A 20286-nucleotide genomic window follows, 5' to 3' on the forward strand; every position below is an offset into this window, starting at 1 on the left:
AACAGTACAAAACTGTGTGGTTAACTACCAGGCCTGGACACTGTAGCTGGTGAATTCAGAAAGAGAGAGGTGTCTATAGGCCGAAATAATCATGGCAGTCTTCACTGAGGAGGTAAAATCTCAGGAGGCTTGAAAAATGGGAAAAATTTGGATAAGACGAGGAAGGGAGAAGGGGAGGGAGGAAATATCAGGCTGGGGATTGGGTGTGCATATTATCAGATGAATTCAGAAAGCCCACTCTAACAATGGGGAGGAAGAAGGTAAATAACATTTGCTAAAGGCTGACTGTGTACCAGGCTCCTCATGTGTCCCCAAGGTCCTCTATAATGTGTGCTGTTTTATCTAATTTTCACAACTTCCTAATTGGGAAAGTAATTGTTACTATCATTTGATAAGTGAAGGAATTGAGCTCCACAATTACACACAGGTTACACAGCGGGTTAAGTGGCAGAGTTAAGTAAAATGCAAACTCAGAGCTGTCTGATCGCGGTGCTCAGGTATTCCTCCGCACCCTGCTCTGTGTCCCTACTCAGTCAACTTCCCAGAGAGAAGGGATACTGAAGTCGAATTATGGAGACGAACTTGGAATATCAGATTGGGAGCTAGATTATGGATAGTCTTCGATCTCAAGAAATTTGAGAATGATGTAAAGTATTAAATGACAAGGAATTTAAATTAGCATCTAGAGGAACAAATTATTAAAATTAACATATAATGAAGAATCGGGGAATGGTACATAGATGGACTGGAACAGTGGGAAAGTGGAGGCTGGAGAGTAAACTGCAGACAATTCCAGTAATTTAGGAGTAGATAATAATTGTCCCGGGATGATAGATGATCTGGGTAGCCTATGTACCCAGTAATTCAAGCAAGCTCTAATACTGGCGAAGAATCAGTGTTCTCTATTGGTTGTGCAACATTTTACCCAGCCTGACTAATGAAAACTAAATGCATTTAGAACCAAAATGACGTATGTGTAGATGAAACACATGACGGACTCTTATGCAACCCTGATTTATGTAAATGGATACAAATAAAGGAAGAAAGCCTGGATTATAAAAGAAAGGCAGGCATCACTCATTTAGCCTCTCCAGGCTTAGGGCTTCAAAATGAAGGCCCTTTTACCATTAATGTTTCTGTTTTTTGTTAGTTCTCCAGGTTGGGCAAAAGATAGGCACTACAGCATAGGCATCAAAGAAACCACTTGGAACTATGCTCCTACTGGTAAAAATATGCTCAATGGGAAGCCTTTTTCAGAAGATCAGTAAGTAATACCTTTGCAGGGAAAAGTTGCTATCAGAAACAAAAGTTGATAATTGTTATTCACTGATAAAATGCTGATGAAAAATTTCCCATGATTGACCCTTTAAGGGCACATTTGTTATTAGAACCACTTCCTTTTGTTCCTTTGTTTGTTTGTTTTCTGTTTTTGCATTTATTTATTTATTTAGCTAAGCATAGCACGGAAGACAGATATTGATAGAAATCAGAAATCATTCCTTTAAAAATTTTTTTAACCTTTACTTATTTTTGAGAGACAGAGAGAGAGCATGAGCAGGGGAGGGGCAGAGAGAGAGGGAGACACAGAATCTGAAGCAGGCTCCAGGCTCTGAGCTGTCAGCACAGTGCCCAACACAAGGCCAAACCCACAAGCCGTGGGATCATGACCTGAGCCGAAGTCAGACGCTCAACTGACTGAGCCACCCAGGCACTCCAAAATTATTCCTTTTAGAATTGTCACCACTCTTGCCATCATGGAACATTATTTCAGGGATCATCTCTAATTCTGTGATTATCATCAACTTTGTGTGGTGCTCAAGATACGAAACAACATTTTTTCTTCTGATATGGAGGGTGTGATGGAGATTGTAAAAATTGCAGCTGTCTTCTTGATTTCTCTTTTCAAATAATTGGGAGGAAGAAATCTAGAGGTTATGGACGGGGTTCTGATTTACCATGTTTGTTGGCAAAATGACCCTAAGTCTACCAACAAATATACAAATCCATTTAAACATGTAAATAATTCTAAGTCATAAGAATTGATCTAATGCTCGAGATCTAAATTACCCTTCAAGTGAGGTTAGAAACCTTCTTGTGGCTTAGTACAAAAAATTTGTTAAGTCCTGCAAACCAAAATGCCATGTATATTTGTATTTGTATTTGATCTCTTCATCACATACTCCAAACATTCTCCTTGCCTACAGTACCTTTTTTTTTTTTTAAACTCCCTTAGCATTTTCTCTAGTGTCTTGAATTTTGTCTATCAAAATCAGACTGCAAATCTTCTTACTTCTAGTTTGAGTTGATTTAACATTTTTTCTTTCCTGTCAAAATATGTTAAAGTTCTTGCTTTTTGTTTCTTTATTTTTTACAGAGAGTTTCAGTCCTATGTATATCTACAACGAGGCCCAAACAGGATAGGATCTGTTTATAAAAAGGCTTTGTATTTTCAGTATACTAATGACACATTTCAAACGATCATTGAAAAACCATCCTGGTTGGGATTTTTAGGTCCAATAATTAAGGCAGAGACTGGAGACTTCATTTATGTACATGTAAAAAATTTTGCTTCAAGAATCTATAGTTTCCATCCTCATGGACTCAGCTACACTAAAGAAAATGAAGGTAAGTAGATTCTCTTACCTTATATTTCTGAGTTGTTGTTTATGGAAAGTATGAGCCCATCACATCAGGGAAAGCAGGGTAATTATCAACTAGTAGTCATTTGGGATGAATGCAGACTCTTACTTTTGATGTCTTTAAAAAAATTTTTTTTAATGTTTATTCATTTTTTGAGAGAGAAACAGAGCACAAGTTGGGGAGGAACAGTTGGGGAGGGGCAGACGGAGAGGGAGACACAGAATCCAAACAGGCTCCAGGTTCTCAGCTGTCAGCACACAGCCTGATGCAGGGCTCGAACTCACGAACCGTGAGATCATGACCTGAGCTGAAGTCGGACACTTAACTGACTGAGCCACCCAGGGGCCCCTGATGTTTATATCCAAGACAATCCTTTTTCATTTTCTCATCTTGAATAAGTGACTACTCTTCTGCAATTCCTGGGAAAGAAAACATACTTTTTACTTTTCACTAGTAATAATAACACAAACTAACTATATTCATGGCTTAATGGAGAAAGCATGGGTCATTTTCACTATTTTTTTTTTGGGGGGGGGTAGGAGACACTCATGAGAAAATGTTAGGTTAGCAGAAATACTATTCTACCCCCACCTCACTTCACTTCCTCATGGATGAGGATTAGCCTCTTGAAAACATCAGCATCAAGAGCAATGATTTTTTTCCAGACAGTATCTTGTCTCCCAAACATCAACACTCACAGTTGCCTAATGGTGCTGGAAAAAGGAAGGAAAGAAAAAGCCAACAAAGAAGGTTTTGTGTTCAGCGTGGAGAAAGGAGGGTCTTGAAAGATGGGTAAATGTGTGAGCAGTTGACCATGCTTCCAAATCGTCTATTGAATGGAGGAATTTTATTCATAGTTATGAGGGCTCCAGCCTCAAGAGAGAAAGATCTGAGGCAAAATTCTAGGAAAAGAAGAAAGAAAGAAGAGAAAGCCTCCAGATTCAGAACTGGGGTGATAGCTCAGGGTAACGTAAGCTATACAAAGGGCCACTTTTGCACTCTAGTGGACTGCTTGGAGGACACATGGATGCCTCTCGATGCCTGGGGTCCCAAGTCTAATTTGCAGTGAAGAGAATAGGGAAGGCAACTCAGGAGCCCAGACTTCTGTATCAAAGGTCTAGGCATATAGTAGATGCACAGTAAATATTTCTGGAATTCATAATAATGGTGATAATGGTATGCAATCATGCTGCTTGCCTCATTCCACTTTAGTCTAGAAACTGGACAAGCCGGACATTCAGGTGGATGCCAGTTAAAGAAGAAGAGACAGGAAGCAGGAAAGAGGAGGGGAGAAATGCTCACTTGATTCTAAAAATGCAAATTAACATACATTTATGGCTTAACAGAGAAGCATGAGTCACATTCAAAACAGTGCTGCCCAATAGTTATTGTGACCACAGTGCAGATTATGTTTTCTAGGTGCTCTCTATCCTGATAATACTACAGGATGGCAAAAGGAAGATGATCGCCTGGAGCCAGGGGCACAATATACTTACAAGTGGTATGTAGAAGAAAAACAGGGGCCTGGCCCCAATGACAGTAACTGTGTGACACGGATTTACCACTCCCATGTAGACACTCCAAAAGATGTGGCTTCCGGTCTTATTGGACCAATTCTGACTTGTAAAAGAGGTAACATATTTTTTCAAATCTCATTGTAGCAATAGAACCAGAATAAGCGGGCTCTCCCTCGCTCTCCTAGTGGAATTTTTCTATCAAATGAGCTCCCTTTTCCTGCTTTGACCTTGATTCTCCAGTCGAGAAAGTAAAGTTGCTCTCTCAGACTCTGAGCACTAGATGGCGATGGTGAGTCCGAGGCCTCAGTTCAAGTTCAGTGACGCAAGTTGGTCACTAGATGGTAGTCAAACCCGGTAAACTTCACTTGGTGCCACCTTTTCACAAAATGACCCCTTTCTCCTACAGAAATATGTTGAATCAGCAGAGTGCAAGAAAGTAGGAAGATGAGAAGTTGTCTGCCTATTCCTTGCATGCTTTGCTCCTTACGGTTCTGTCTGTAGATGTGCAAGATTTTACTTTTATATTTTAAGTTGAATCAGTTAGAATCACCAGTTTATCTCGCAGCAAAAATAATTATTGCAAAAAGCAAGTTTTGTTGTTCTTTATGTTTCAGGCACACTGGATGGAGACACCGAAAAAAATATCGACAGGTCTTATGTTTTGATGTTATCTATAACTAATGAAAACAGTAGCTGGTATATCGATGAAAACATTAAGAAGTATACTGAATCCGGCAAAGTAAATGCTAGTGATCCTGGCTTCCAGGAGAGCAATCAGATGCACTGTAAGATTAAAGAAAACTTCCTTATTCATAATATCCTGTAATTCTAACTTCTGTGGTTCTATTTAGTGATTTCCTTTTGTTCAAGTTTGTGTGGTTGAGTCTACATTTTCCAGTTTTTCGCCCAGGGCACACTGGTTGATATGCAAGAGTTGTCTAGTAAGTCCTGCTGGTTTGCAAAGTGTCGTAGCACATAAAGTTAGGTAGGTGCATATGTTTTCTATAGTCTGATATTGATCAAAAGTGCATGGGAAATACATAGGAAGGATGTAATTTTAAGGTAATAAAATATTATGGAAGAACAAAAACATAACTGACCAGATATTTTACGAAAATGTGTTTCTACATAGGATTTTTCAAAAAAGATGCTCTCGTTATCCCAGTCACCTCTATCCTTGTTCTCTTCCTTCTGGGACTTAGCTTCTTTCTATTCTTTTCTCCTCAGCTCTACTCTCTGCCTTCCAGCTTACCTTCCTCCTCTTTCCTCTAATCTCTGTGCTTCTAACACTTCTGATTATATAGATATATATAGATATATAGATATTGATAGCCTCTTTGTGTGTGAAACATAAATCAAATCCTCTGGTAGATTATGCGTGAGAAGAATGCTGACATGGTGAGGTTTGTGTAATATGAGGAAATGCGCAGAATGTACAGCATGTGGTCCTGATCTACCACGTGTGATAGATCAAGGCACGTTTGTTTTCTTGGCTTAGTTGGTAGAGCACGTGACTCTTGATAATCGGGGTCGTGAGTTTGAGCCCTGAATTGGGAGTAGAGTTTACTTAAAAATAGATAAAGTAAAATAAAGTATATGTTGGTTTTCAGCAATAAACGGATACATGTATGGAAATCTGCCCAATCTCACCATGTGCTCAGAGGACAGGGTCAAGTGGTATATTGTTGGCATGGGTGGTGTGCTGGACACACACCCCCTCTATCTGCACGGACAAACTCTGATATCTCGGAATCACAGGAAGGACACCATCACCGTCTTCCCTGCCTCACTGGAAGATGCCTTCATGGTGGCCAAGGGCCCTGGAGTATGGAAGCTGGGATGCCAGATATATGGTAGGGATTTATTACCTTTATGTAATATAGGTTCAGAGAACTTTCAAGATTACAACCCACCACGGATGCCTTATCTTCCAAATGGAGAAACTGATTTCTAGGGAGGTGATGGCATTGCCTTTTGGAAAGTCGGTAAAGGGATTAGAACTGGAACCCAGGTGTCTGACACTTAACTCCATAAAAAGGAACCCTTTTAGATATACTAGGATGTTTTGTTTTGTTTTTACAAAAAAAAAAAGTTTTGTATTTATTCGTTGGTGAGCCTTATGAAAAGCCTGAATGTCATAGCACATATTACCATTTGTCTGTTTGTTTTTTAGTTGAGAAAACAAGTTTCAAGAAGTTAAAACACTTGCACAAAACCCTATAAGAAGAATTGCCAGGAATTATGTAGGATCAAATGATTCTAACCCAGAACTCAGGAAACCTACGTATTTTCATTTATTTACCTCTTCATTCACAGTCTCCATTGAATAACACGATGGCCAGTTATGATGTTATTAATCTTTTCTATTCTTAAATAGGATCAAACTGTACACATAATCTTGCAAATGTTTTGTTTTACCTTTCAATCAAAAAACATCGTTGTTATTAGAACTGAAGAATTTCACTTTTCTTTTTTTGTACAAAAATGGGGTTTACTTCTCTGATCAAAACCCATCTTTTTCTAAGTCTCATCCTTTGGTTAGCATCATGCTTCAATTAATTACTTAAAGAAGTATACAGCAAGTATTTATCAGGATTTGTTATATGCTGTGGCCTTCCTAGGGCTATGGGAAAGAGAACCCCATGAAGTTCCCATAACTCAAGGATCGACTTTAATGATTAGAAGTTTCTCACTTAGAGGGGCACCTGGGTGGCTCAGTTGTTTGAGCATCTGATCTCAGCTCAGGTCATGATCTCACAGTTCGTGAGTTTGAGCCCCACATCGGGCTCTGGCTCTGCTGACAGCTCGGAGCCTGGAGGCTGCTTCAGATTCTGTGTCTCTCACTCTCGATGCCCCTCCCTGGCTCACACTCTATCTCTCTGTTTCTCAAAAATAAATGAAAGTTTAAAGAAATTTAAAAAAAAGTTTCTCACTTAGAAAGGAATATCATTTTCAGGTGAAAATGTACACTCAGCCCCACTCTTCCTAGTTATTTACTTTGCAGACGGTGTCTTCAAGTCAGGTCTGGCCCTCAACTCTGCTGAAAAAATAGGGTTGGCCCTAAGCACAATTGAAGAAATTTCTTAGAGTTCCTTGTCTGATTTGATTGACTCTATAGCTTTTCGTGTGTTTAATCAATCTCTTTCTGAGTCCTAGAATTGTTTGTGGTTTTAAAAATTTACCTCCACTCTTTTAAAAGTGTTTAAAATTTATTTAAAATTTTACTTTATGTTGTTAGTAATTACAGGATACATGGGTAGACTTTTGCTGGAAAGAAAGGAAGGACAGAAAGGGGAAGGAAAGAGGTGGGGCGAGGATTAGGTGGGAGACAGCAGGCAGAAAGAGTGAAAGTCTAATGTGATGCATGTGGGCCAGCTTGTGCTAGCTCAAGAGGGCTGAGAGTTAAGTCAGCCAAATGGTAAACTCTTGGTAACTTCAGACTGCCCACAGTGGGAGTGTTTAGACCACAAAAATTAGCAAATAAATCAAATGTTGTGTTTTTTGTCTTTAGAGCGTCTAAGAACACACCGTTAGTCCAACCCTCCCATCACCATCCTTGTCCCTCCCAGACATTACACCCTGGGTACGAATACTTGGAAACCTGTTTCCTATGCATTTTCACATAATGTATGTGAACATGTAGAAACAAAAATACATAGCTATATTTTGTGTTTTGTTTGACATAAATAGTTCATATTGCATATAATTTTCTACTATTTGCAATCTTTTCTATGACATTTCTTGAAATTTTTTCTATGGCGTTCCCCATACATCTAACTTGTTCTTTTAAATTGTTGTATAGTTTTCCATACTGGGAATGTATCCTGAATTGTTTAACCATTTACCTACTGATTGGCATTTGAATTGCTTCCACTTTTTTGGCTTATCACCAATTTTATAATTTACATATTTTTTATTTGTATCTTTCTATGTATATGCAAATATTTTTCTTAGTTGACTACCAATAAGTGAAATTATATACTGGAAGGTGTTTAATTTCAACAAATTCTGTCAGATTGCCTTCCAAAAAGTTACCCTAATTTACACTGCCACTGACAGTGCTCTGAAATCAAAGCACAAGACTGATGCCTTCATGGAAATGTTCCTGCCTTGATTTTCTTTCTGTCTGCCAACTAGTTAATCTAATAAATCAACTAATTCATTTGTGACTGATGGTAGTAATTTTATACCCATGAGGAAAGATGTTTTTGGCCAAATAGACTCTCAAATTCTTCCTGGTACACAGGTGCCATCTTCTTCTAGGGTTTGGTCCAATGGTGGTTATTATTCTTTGGTAATATATGTTCCTCTAACATTATCTTGGTATCCTGCTTTTTGTACTTGCTTCATACATTTTAGGTTTTTACACAGAGTCTGGAAGTAAAATGCTTTGAGTTTCTCAAAAAAGGAGACGTTGCAATATTATTGACTAAAATACAAAATATATATGGAATAAGAAAAATGTTTTAATAACATTCTCTACTTGGGTTTACTGTTTTTCAGATAGCATGCAGGCCTTTTTCAATGTAACGAATTGCCACAAACCTTCAATAGATGTTACTGGGACACGTATTATACGTTACTATATTGCTGCTGAAGAAATTGTTTGGAACTATGCTCCATCTGGTATAAATCTCTTCACTAAAAAAAATTTAACAGCCGCTGGAAGGTAATCATTCAGGGATTAAAATATTTATGATTAAATAAAGATAATTGAACTTTTTCATAACCAGCTACTCTTAAAAAGGATTTAAGTAACTTATAATAAAAAGGTACTGATAAAATAAAAGTAGACAAATAATTATATGGGTAATTAGAAAATATTGAGTCGAAGGATCACTACTACACAAAATAGTTCTCTATTTTACCTGTGCCTTGACAGCCAGTGCAAAGTAAAACATACTTGCTCATTGTTTTTTCTTAGCACTAAATTTTAAAATAGATTTATTATGTATAATTATGAGACATAGTGGATAATGTCATCAATAACAATTTTACAAAGATTCAAAAAGTTGCCATGTATAATTTATACTTTCTTGCTAAGGTCTAAAGGCATAATTAAATAATTTCCTGTGAAATTATTTTTTTTAATTCTTTTAAAATTAAGAATTTAATTTCTTAATTAAAAGAAGAAATGAAATTCTTTTTTAAATTATTTTTTAAAAATTCTTTCCTGTGACATTCTTAAGTCACATTTTATAAATATTTTTTATTTAATAACACCTAAGACTATATTACCAGTTGCTTTTTTAATGACCCAAACTAAGACCAAAATACATTACTGTGGCATCAGCATTTAAAAGTACACAAAAAGTCTTTCTGACTTTTATATTTACCAATTCAAAGATTACAGGAGTTTTATTTATTTAAAAAAAATTTTTTAATGTTTACTCATTTTTGAGAGACAGAGTGATAGAACATGAGCAGGAGTGGGGCAGAGAAAGAGGGAGACACAGAATCTGAAGCAGATTCCAGGCTCTGAGCTGTCAGCACAGAACCTGATGTGGGGCTCAAACTCATGAACCATGAGATCATGACCTGAGCTGAAGTTGGATGCTCAACCAACTGAACCACCTAGGCACCCCAAAGATTATAGGAGTTTTAACCCTTCTGGTCTGTTGAATGAGTTATATGTCAGAAAATATCAAGTTCTAAAACCACCAAGAAATATTTCCCATTATATTTATTTTTCTCCAACTTGCTTACAGAAAATTTGAGAAAACTAAGAATGTTATATCAAGTGAATATTTTTTGTTACATCTTAAATGCTCATCAACAAATTACTCAATCCGTGTAATGGAAATTTTATATTAATTGTTAGAAAGATATCTGGGCTTAGAGAAAAAATTAGATTCAGAGTTAGGTCCAACTCTCATTGTATATTAACTAAAATAGGTATGAATTAGTAGATTTCTTTCTTTCTTTTTTTTTTTTTTTTTTTCTTTTTTCAGCTTGCTTGATTGTCCTGGCTATGAAATTCTCTGATGTCTTAGTATGACAAGTCACTACTTCACTGCTAGGGAATACTTTTTCTCAGGGGACCCAACTTAATTTTATCATAATAACGTTTAAAAATAAGAATGACATCTCTCATCTTAATATTCTAGCATCTCTGCACATAGTTGTTTAAAAAGTAGTGTTTGTTACTACCTGACTGAAAAAGAATGTCTTTTATTCCAGTAGAAAGTGTGAACTACCAGGTAGACAAAAATACCCATGCATAGATAAAAGGCTGAAAAGAAATCCATGGAAAATGTTGACAGTGATTATATGTAGATAATGGGATTATGAAGATTTTTAAAATTTTCATCGTATTTCTTCTCATTTTTCAAATTTTCTAAAATTAACATGTGTTGCTTTTATAAATAAATTGCAAGTACTTTAAACCAGATATATGTAGATTCTTACTTTCTTTTCACATGATCACTGTTAATTTGAAAGTTCTTTGTGTATCTATTTTCTCTGCACAGTGAATCCCAGGTATATTTTGAAAAAAGCCCAACCAGAATTGGAGGATCTTACAAAAAAATAGTTTACCGTGAATACACAGATGCTTCCTTCCGAACACAGAAGGCAAGAGAAAAGCACCTTGGAATCCTTGGTAAAATTCTATTCATAGTTTGCAGGGTTATAAACACTGTTTGTACATATTCTGTGCAATCAAAATAGAAATTTTAGCTGTCATCTTATAACCTTATGAAAACAATACATTCTGATTCACGCAATTCTAAACTATAGTCTTTTATTTCTATACATCCAATAAGATTAATATATTCATATGATCCAAAGTGACTTTCTAAAAAGACCCTGCATCATCTAGAGCTCTTGAAGTTGGAAGTGTTTCTGGTTCATGACATCATCTCTTTAATTTGTTCCTAAAAGAAACTTACTCAAGTAACATACCTGACAATTGTGTTTGTGAAAACCGAGAACAACTGCTAATTCTGTTGGTTTCTAGGCCCTGTCATTAAGGCAGAAGTGGGACAGACCATCAAGATCACTTTTTATAACAATGCTTCCCTGCCACTCAGCATTCATCCTCATGGACTACGTTACAACAAGAGCAACGAGGGCTCATTCTACGAAACACCTGGAGGAGGTAAGTATAGCTCAAGGGAGGTCCAAGCAAGCCATACTGCAGTAGAATGTCATTTGGAAAATAAAACTCCTCCTGGGCGCCTGGGTGCCTCAGTTGGTTGAGCCTCGAACTTTTGATTTCTGCTAGGGTCATGAGATTGAGCCCCGCAGCAGGCTCTGCACTGAGCATGGAGCCTGCTTGGGATTCTCTCTCTCTCTCTCTCTCTCTCTCTGCCCCTCTGCTCACTCACACAAGTGCGTGCGCACGTGCACTGTCTCTCAAGTAAATTTGAAAAATAAGATCAAAAGAAAAGAAAAATTTTCCTAAAATCATTATGAGCCCACTTTTCACATCATAACAGCTCTGTGTCCTTATTATGGCAGTAATCCATCCCTAACACCTTTCAACTGCCACCCAAGGTGCTATGAGGTGAGCAAGATACAGTCTTTGCTCACAGAGATCTCACAGTCTAGCCCAGGGTCCTTCTGGTGTTAGGTCCTATTTCACAAATATTTATTTCTTACTAGGTATCCCTCCACCCTCCTCACATGTAAATCCTGGCATGACATTTGTCTATACATGGGAAGTTCCAAGAGATGTAGGTCCTACCTCCGTGGATCCCAACTGCCTGACTTGGTTATACTATTCCTCAGTAAATATGACAATAGACATCAACACTGGCCTTGTAGGGCCTCTTGTTGTGTGCAGAAATGGAAGTCTCGGAGAGGACGGCAAACAGGTGAGTCATGGAACTATGTCTGGTTATGCCTTGGTGAGAGGTTGCCTGAGACAGAACTGCAGGGGAAAAGCAATGTGGCAATCAACAGTTTCAATTTCTTCTGTGTGCTGATTCTCCCAATTCTATCCTTTTCTTAACTCCAGGCCTGTATCTTCCCCTGCCCGATGAACACCCACCCTACCATGTTCCAGATACCTCTAATTCCACTTGACTGTTTTAACTCTTTATCTCACTCTGGACAACCACTACCTGCCCCTCTCTCCTGTAAATCAGCCTTTTTGCCTCTACTCTGTCTCTTAGTTAATGACATCACCCAGCCCAGGACTTCCATCAACAACTCCTTTCTCACCTTCAGTATTAGTCACCAAACTCCCAATACCCCTGCTTTTTTGAGGCACCATCTCCTCTTTCTGAATTTCTTTAACCTCCTGACTCCTGTTTCCACTCTCATTCTGCTTCAGATTAGCTCCACAACCCTTCCTTCCAAATCCAGCTATAACAGTCTCCACACGAAAAATCATTTTATAGTTTGTTGCCTCAGAAGTCAACATACGAGGCCCTGTTGATCCCTCCAAATCCATGCCTCCTTCCCTGCCACCTGCACACACAATTCTGGCTCCACTGCAAAATTAGCTTGCTAGTTCCTGGGGAAGAGAGTCTAATTCACATCTCTTTGATTTTGCCCTCTTCTTTTACCTGCTGAAACGGGAGACATTTTTAAAACTCTGAAGGTCTCTTCCTGCCCTTCACACAATATTCACTAATTAATGTGGTTTCTGCAGGTTACCATAGTTCCTTGTGTATGTTTCTGTTGGAACACTTATCTATGCAATTATGTTTACTGGAATTTCTGTCCCACTAGACTATAACTTTCTTGAAATCATAACAAGGTTTTATTAATTTTTTTGGAACAACCACAGCCCCTCTCTGACATTGTAGGAGGTGCTCAATAAATGCTTGAGGAATGAATTTCCCTTGTTCCTCACTCAAAATGAACTAATATCCAATTTCTTTTTTGCATTTTTCTGCATTTTTTATTGTATTATCTTCTCTTATGATTTATAAGGTAATAAAGCCTAATAAATCCCTCCAAATAAATATATGTATAATTGAATGTATATTTTACTTAAAAATGAGACTATATATTAATAGGCATCCACATAATGAAAGTGTTTCAAGTCTCATAATTCTTACCGTACATATAATTTTTCTATTTATACAAAAATATAAATATGTGTACAAATTTAATTTCTTCATAAATGCTAAGAATGCAGACTTCTTCATAAACTTCATAAACTTCTTCATAAATGCTAAGAATTCAGACGTTTCAGAATTGAAAATATTTTACTTACTTTCTACAAAGCATCTCATGAAAAGCCACTATACACATCTATGATCACACAGTTTAATTTTATGAAGTTCAGATGTAGGGCCTTGTAAGTTCAGAGAAAAAGCTTTAAATGCAAATAGCTGTAGATAATTCTTGACTTCTTAGTTCTGTGATAAATCCATTCACTGGGATTCATGCCTTTATATAAAATGTCCATAAGTGGATTTTTTCAGAAGTATACAAATCCCTTTATATAGGAAATCCTATGTACATATCAACTATTTGACTAGACTTTGTATATAGACTATATTTCACATCTATTCCTTTTTCTATTCTCATCCACAGAAGGGAAAAGACAAAGAGTTTTACCTGCTCGCCACAATATTTGATGAAAATAAAAGCTATCTCTTAGATGAAAATATCAGAACATTCACTACAGAGCCTGAAAATGTGGATAAAGAGGATCCAGACTTCCAAGAGTCTAACCAGATGCACTGTAAGGGAACATTCAGTTTATAAGACAAATGTATTAAGAGTTGTTTAATTTCATTGAGCCTAAAGGATTATGGATTGTTTAAGAGAGACAAACATTTTCCCCCCAGAGTTTTGGCTACTATGTTTCATGTTTCTTTTAAAGTTAATTTCCCCACAAAAATATTAACTATTAAAATGGTTATGTTAAATTCAATTTACTAAATATTTAACAATGCCTTTTTGGTGCACTATATTGTTTAGCTATTACTAGATGTGAGACAGAAAATTCATGTATTTTTCTACTGCCAAATTAGTGGTATAGGTGGGTGGAGTGTTTATTGAGTTGGTTAGTTAGTTGATTGGTTGGTTGGTTGGTTGGTTGGTTGGTTTTTGAAAACTGTAGGTATAGGGGGAAAGGACTGGTCTAGAATCTAGAGACGTAGACTCTGATCTTAACTGCTCTCAATATTAGCTCAATGACACTGGACAAATAATCGCCTCTTTGGCATTAGTTGCCTTAAGTCTAAAAGAAGGGGTTTAACTCAATCTTGAGATTCTTACATGAATGAGCTGCTTTATGATTAGTCCTTCACTGAGTTTCAAGAGATGGCAAGTTATAATAAATTAAATATTCTTTTCTTTGTCACAAATGTCTTGTAGCCATAAATGGATACATGTACGGAAATCTGCCTGGACTGGATATGTGCTTAGGAGACAACATTTCATGGCATGTTCTTAGTGTGGGATCAGAAAAAGACTTACATGGAATATATTTTTCAGGAAATACCTTCACTTCCTTAGGATCAAGGGATGACACCATCCCTCTGTTTCCCCACATTTCCCAGACACTTTCTATGACACCAGATTCCTTAGGTAAGTAGTGGATATTCTCTTTCAGACAGAAACATGTCCAAATTTTGAAAAACAGTGTCTTTACATGAAGTGAATATTGTTTGTACAGAAAAAAATGAACGTATACAAATGCTTAAAAAACCTTTCCCCTGCTCCATTTAATTTATAGGAGCAGTAGTATATCATTTTCCAGGACATAAAAATAGCCTTCATCCCTCTCAGTTTTCTCTTCTTGGGCGCCAGACTCCTCACTCCTCAAAATCAACCCACACTCCTCAAAAGCAATGAAGATGCCTTGAAGAATTTGAACTTGTTTTCATTCTATTCTATTCTCCATTTCTTACTCTTCTGTGCATTTGCTTCCCAGGCCTCCCTTCTGTTCCTGTCTTCTCTCTGCCTTTGCTCTGTAGGGAAATGTTTTCACTTCAGTGAGGTTGATTGTTGATGGCAAAAAAAAATTTTTTTTTAATAATATTTTTTTTTCGTTTATTTTTGAGACAGAGAGAGACAGAGCATGAATGGGGGAGGGTCAGAGAGAGGGAGACACAGAATCTGAAGCAGGCTCCAGGCTCTGAGCTGTCAGCACAGAGCCCAACGCGGGGTTCGAACTCACGGACCACGAGATCATGACCTGAGCCGAAGTCGGACGCTCAACCGACTGAGCCACCCAGGCGCCCCCCAAAATTTTTTAAAAGTCACCCCATATCAGAAAGTTGTTAGGGGTGTCAGGGCCGACCCTTGATCATCCTATAGAATAATGCTAATTTCACTCTTGAGCTGCCCCCTGCCCCTCTCTGCCTCACCCAGGATTCTCGTTCCTCTTTACACTGTTCTGCCTTCTTCTTTAATCCATAGCTCTTATCAGCTTCCAACTCCATCAAAGTTACCTGCTGTGTTTATTGCTTACCACCCTCCCAGCAAAATAAACCCTAAGGACAAGGATTTTTAACTGTTTTGTTCATTGATGTTTAGAACTATGCCTGGCATCAAGATAAATAAGTATCTGTGAAATTAATGGAAAACAAATAAGTGGACTGTTTTACTATATTACATTTGGGGGTCTATATCCTATAGATGACTTCACAGAGAAATCTGAACCCAGAGCTTTACCCACTCATTTCTTACTTGCCTCTAGGAACTTTTAATGTGGTTTGCATGACAACAGAGCACTATCTAGGAGGCATGAAACATAAATACCACGTGAGGCAGTGTTCGGAGGCAAACCCTGATCAAACACAGTATGAGGAAGAGAAAACCATTTATATCGCAGCCGAGGAAACCGAGTGGGATTATTCTCCCAGCAGGAAGTGGGAGAAACAACTGCAGCATTTACAAGGAGAGAAGTATGGCCCGAACCCGGAAGGGTTCATTCTGGAGTCCCCCAACCTTACTTTTTCTGTCTCACACATGTACGTGTGTGTGCGTGCATTGTGTGTTTGTCTGGTGTGCCTTGCGCGTATGGCGTGCATGTGTGTGACAGGCGTGTGTGCGTGGTATGTGTGAGGCATGCATGTGCTTAGGATGTGTTCCACTGCAAATAACTTCACAGACTATCCGTGTGTCATTCCTTCAATTATAAGTGGCTTCAAGTCCTCCTAAATATCTGCATCACTTACTTCTTTCTATGCTCTGTTTCTTCCTGTCTTTCTTTCAACTTCTTGCTTCCAATCTTCCTCAGGCGTGTTACCATCCAGTCTCACCACACTGAGGTGTCATAAACGTAACTTCAACTACATTTAACCTTTGGCAGATTTTCTTTTTGTCTTCATTTGTTTCTGTCAATCTCTCTTCTTTTGGGAACCTCAAACTGAAGACTCTCATTTTGTGTGTGTGTGTGTGTGTGTGTGTGTGTGTGTGTGTAAAATTTGATTTCTTTCTCTGACTTTCACTTACACTATTTATTCATTTATCAAAACTAAAATTTCATCCTGAAAATATGTTTTGAAGTACAGAGTGAATAACCAACAGCCTTACCAGAGGTAATTTTTTTTTTAAGGAGAATTACTTTCCATGATAAAGTAACCTCTAGACTTTAATCAGTTGTGCTATTTCAATAAGGAGTCCTTCCACATGAGAATTTGTCTACTTTAATGGTTAAATTAACTAGTTTTGTGTGTTTTTTGTTTTTGTTTCTATTTCCATAAAGCAAAACAAACATATATTTGGATAAAATATATCTTGGGTCCAAATACAAGAAAGTCATATACCGTCAGTATGATGATATCACATTTACGAATCAAACAAAAAGAAGTGAAGATGAAAAACATCTGGATATACTAGGTATTGACACATAAGATTGGTCTTCAGGTTTTTCTTCTTGTCTTCAGCCACTAGAGACTGTTGCAAATGTGAGGATATTGTCAACCTCCACCTTTACAGAGGAAAGTGCCTATAATTCAAACTTTAATTTGTAGATAGGCAGTTTTTTAATCAAGCAAATTGATTCAAGTGCTGTTTCACAGAAAATGAAGAGACCCATAGAAAATTAATGTGGTCAGTTTCAGATTACCTGACTTTACCCTGAGAACCCAAGAATTCTAGAGAGACCTTATAAGTAGCATTAGGGATCATTTCACTGATACTAAACTGAAGCCCAGAAGCCCTACAATAGTGAAGAAGGGACCTCTTTGTTTAAGTGTTTAACTTAAACACTTGAAGTGTTAATATTTAGTTTCATCTTCTGTCCAAGAGTGAGGAAAATTACAGCCCTTTCTTCTACCCTTGACAGGTAAGCTAAGGAAATTATAAATCATCCCAATGCATGTACATGTAATATCTCCCAAAGTCACACAGCATTTCCAGAGGTCACATGATGTTTTCATTATGTCCAAAGACATTTCCATATGTTGCACAGTATTTCCAAAAGTCACATGGCATTTCCATATGCCCAAATTTTATTTGGGTCTTGATATCTGTGTGACTGTCTATTGGAGGCTATTTTCTGGTGTGGGACCCTGAGAAGATGGATTTACATGCAGTTATAGAAACTATTACTGTTCTTGGCTCCTCATTGGCCTCATGAACTTCCCTCTTTGTGACCCCAAGAAAGAGGTCTATGCTATCCAGTTCCTACTGCTATTGGGTGGGCTCCTATCTTTAGTAATAGCAGGTCGTTAGTTTTCACTAGGATTCTGGCTGAGTGCATCAAGATAAATAACATAATGTGACCCTCTAGATTCCATTATTATTTATACAAAAAAGGAAAAAACTTTATGGAAAAGAGAAAACAAGCATAGTGTTTGAGAAAGTGGGATGGCCATGGGGACAAAGAAAGGATGTCCCTAGGTACCATCTAGTGTCCACCAGGTATCTTCAGGGCTCTGATTCAGTAATTATAGCACAAGTTTGAAGAGAATTCTTACTGCTTAGTTCATCTCAAAACCAGAATTTTTAGTCACTGATATAATCTGCTCTAAATAGAAAGAAGATTTAAAAGAAATTTTTTACCTCCAGTTCTTGACCTGGATGGAAGGGAGAGAGAGTACAATGAAGGGATCTTCAGTCTGTGAGAAAAAAAATCACCCTTGGTCAATAAAAAGGCCTTCCAGCTCCTCCTAATTCTCCACTAAAGGGGGAAAGAATAAAAGGTTTCAATGATAAGGTTGGTCAAGAAAGAATATAAAAGATTTCACTTCTAAATTGTGTGTTTTTGTAGGCATTAACTGATGCTCACCAAAATAAGTTTTCTAGAGACTTAAATTTTCCAGGCAAAAACATGTTTCATAAATCAGCAATGATCCGTTTGTTGAAAGTGTGTTTTATTTGGCTGCGTGTTAAGGAAAAAGGATAAAAATAAGTCACTGTATAAATACTTAAGGGGACAGATGACTCATAATTTAAAATAAATAACAATTTATTGTAACATTATAACATTTTCCTTTTTATATTCCCTAGGTCCTATAATATTTCTCACTCCTGGTCAAAAACTCCGAATTATCTTTAAAAATGAAGCCTCAAGACCATATTCAATTCATGCTCATGGAGTGAAAACAAACTATTCCACTGTTGTTCCAACACAGCCAGGTAACTGCTTTGGGAGAAAGAACAGTTTCAAAGCTTTTATGCAGGACTATATGCTAATGTTCTTTCTTAAATACTGGTGTAGTTCTAGATGAGAGAGACCAGTGAACTAGTAACAAGATTCTAAAAGAGTTTAGGAGCAAGTTCCTTTCACAAGTCTTGAGTTGGCTTCCAGGATGGGTGCCATGGGCAAAACTCCCCAGTTTACACAATTCTGTCCTAGAACCACCTTCCTTCCCAGCTCTCCACCAGTCTAGCTACCAGGTATTCTCTTTCTATGCTCCACCTCTCCAATTCAAGTGCTAAAGTAGGAGTTGAATATAAGATGTAGTGTGGGAAGGAGGGGGCAGGGGAGAGAATTGAACCACTAAGAGGAAGTAATGAACCTCATGTGCTAACGTTTCTATGGCATCATCACTATACAGCATGCCATTCCACATGCCTCATACAAAAACAAATGCTTTTTAATATAAATGCCCAAGGAGCAGACTCTGAAATGAAAATTTGTGTTCAGATAGTGCTCTTGGGATCAAAGGCAATGGAGAGAAAGAGAAGGAAACAGAATTGGGTAGGGGGAGAGGTTAGGCAGAGATGCAGCTTCAAAAGAAATCACAGCCAACCCAGAAGTTCTGAAGATAGGGTGGCATTCAGCTGTCCTGAGGTAGGGTGAGAAAACTGGGCCTTTCTGTCCCTGCATCTGTCATTGCATGCAAGGTTGGGTGAGGTGGCTCTCTTCCCCCAAGGCTATCCTGAAGGGGGTAGACAGCCTATGGAGCAAACGTTCCTTCATTCTTAAAGGGGATCTGAGTGGGGCATCTGGAGCGTCTACCATATTTGCCCACCAGAACAAGTAATTCTGGGAATTGAAGGTATCACCTAAAGAGCCAAATTCAGAAAGGGAAGACATGTGGGACAGAGGGATGAAAGACAGATTTTGATGGGAGGTGGAATATTCCCTTCTGATTTTAAAAAAGAGATGATCCCATACTGGTGTCAACATGAATCTCCTATTAAGGGAGTTCGCAAGTCAGCACTCTTCTCATTAGTCAGAGAAGGATCACATTACCTACTTTCCACAAACACTTATGAGTACCTGCTGTGCCCAGGCACTGTGTGGTGCTTTGGAAGGGGAGGGTTGGTACTAAGTAGATTGATTGTTAACAATTTGGAAGCAGGGAGGCTAGGGATAGGAGTGGATGTGCTTGGGAAAATTAATTTAAGCCTCTGGAAGTGGCAGATGCAAGATCATTCAACAAGGGGCAGGGGTGGGAAGAGAGGTCCAAAAGAACTTTGCTGAAATAGGCAAGAATATAGGATTCAGAGTCAGTAGGGCTAATGCAAATGCTTTGGGAGCAGGGAAGAGCCACATTTGATCTATAAATTGGAAGGATCAGAGCTGGAATTCAAAACAAGTTCGTCACATTTCAAACCCCGAGTTATCTTCACTGTAGTAAATATTTGCAGAATGAATGAATTAGATATTTAATGACTGCCGTTTTTCAATGACAAAATCACTATAAGGTTTTGCTTCAGTAACCCTGAGAACGTAATGGCTAGCAGTGATGGTTACATCAACTTCACCCTGTGGCCCAAGTAATGCAACACCAATGGCTTCATTTTGCACCATCTTGTCTAA

The 20286-nt window shown here is 37.9% G+C and overlaps 1 protein-coding gene across 1 annotated transcript in view; it reads left to right on the top strand.

The window, feature by feature from the left end:
• Positions 1–1109: 1109 nt before the first annotated feature.
• LOC122230074 (ceruloplasmin-like) overlaps positions 1110–20286 on the top strand; it is a 29890-nt gene continuing 10713 nt past the window's right edge. The window contains exons 1-16 of the mRNA XM_042955740.1: positions 1110–1246; positions 1284–1308; positions 2379–2625; positions 4060–4272; positions 4772–4942; positions 5768–6010; positions 8661–8826; positions 10628–10758; positions 11116–11260; positions 11695–11702; positions 11763–11974; positions 13650–13800; positions 14439–14651; positions 15766–15973; positions 16777–16910; positions 18525–18653. Coding sequence (XP_042811674.1) covers positions 1110–1246; positions 1284–1308; positions 2379–2625; positions 4060–4272; positions 4772–4942; positions 5768–6010; positions 8661–8826; positions 10628–10758; positions 11116–11260; positions 11695–11702; positions 11763–11974; positions 13650–13800; positions 14439–14651; positions 15766–15973; positions 16777–16910; positions 18525–18653 — 2533 coding nt within the window. The remainder of the gene's footprint in view (positions 1247–1283; positions 1309–2378; positions 2626–4059; positions 4273–4771; positions 4943–5767; positions 6011–8660; positions 8827–10627; positions 10759–11115; positions 11261–11694; positions 11703–11762; positions 11975–13649; positions 13801–14438; positions 14652–15765; positions 15974–16776; positions 16911–18524; positions 18654–20286) is intronic.

The sequence above is a fragment of the Panthera leo genome, chromosome C2, assembly GCF_018350215.1.
Source record: "Panthera leo isolate Ple1 chromosome C2, P.leo_Ple1_pat1.1, whole genome shotgun sequence".
NCBI lineage: Eukaryota > Metazoa > Chordata > Mammalia > Carnivora > Felidae > Panthera > Panthera leo.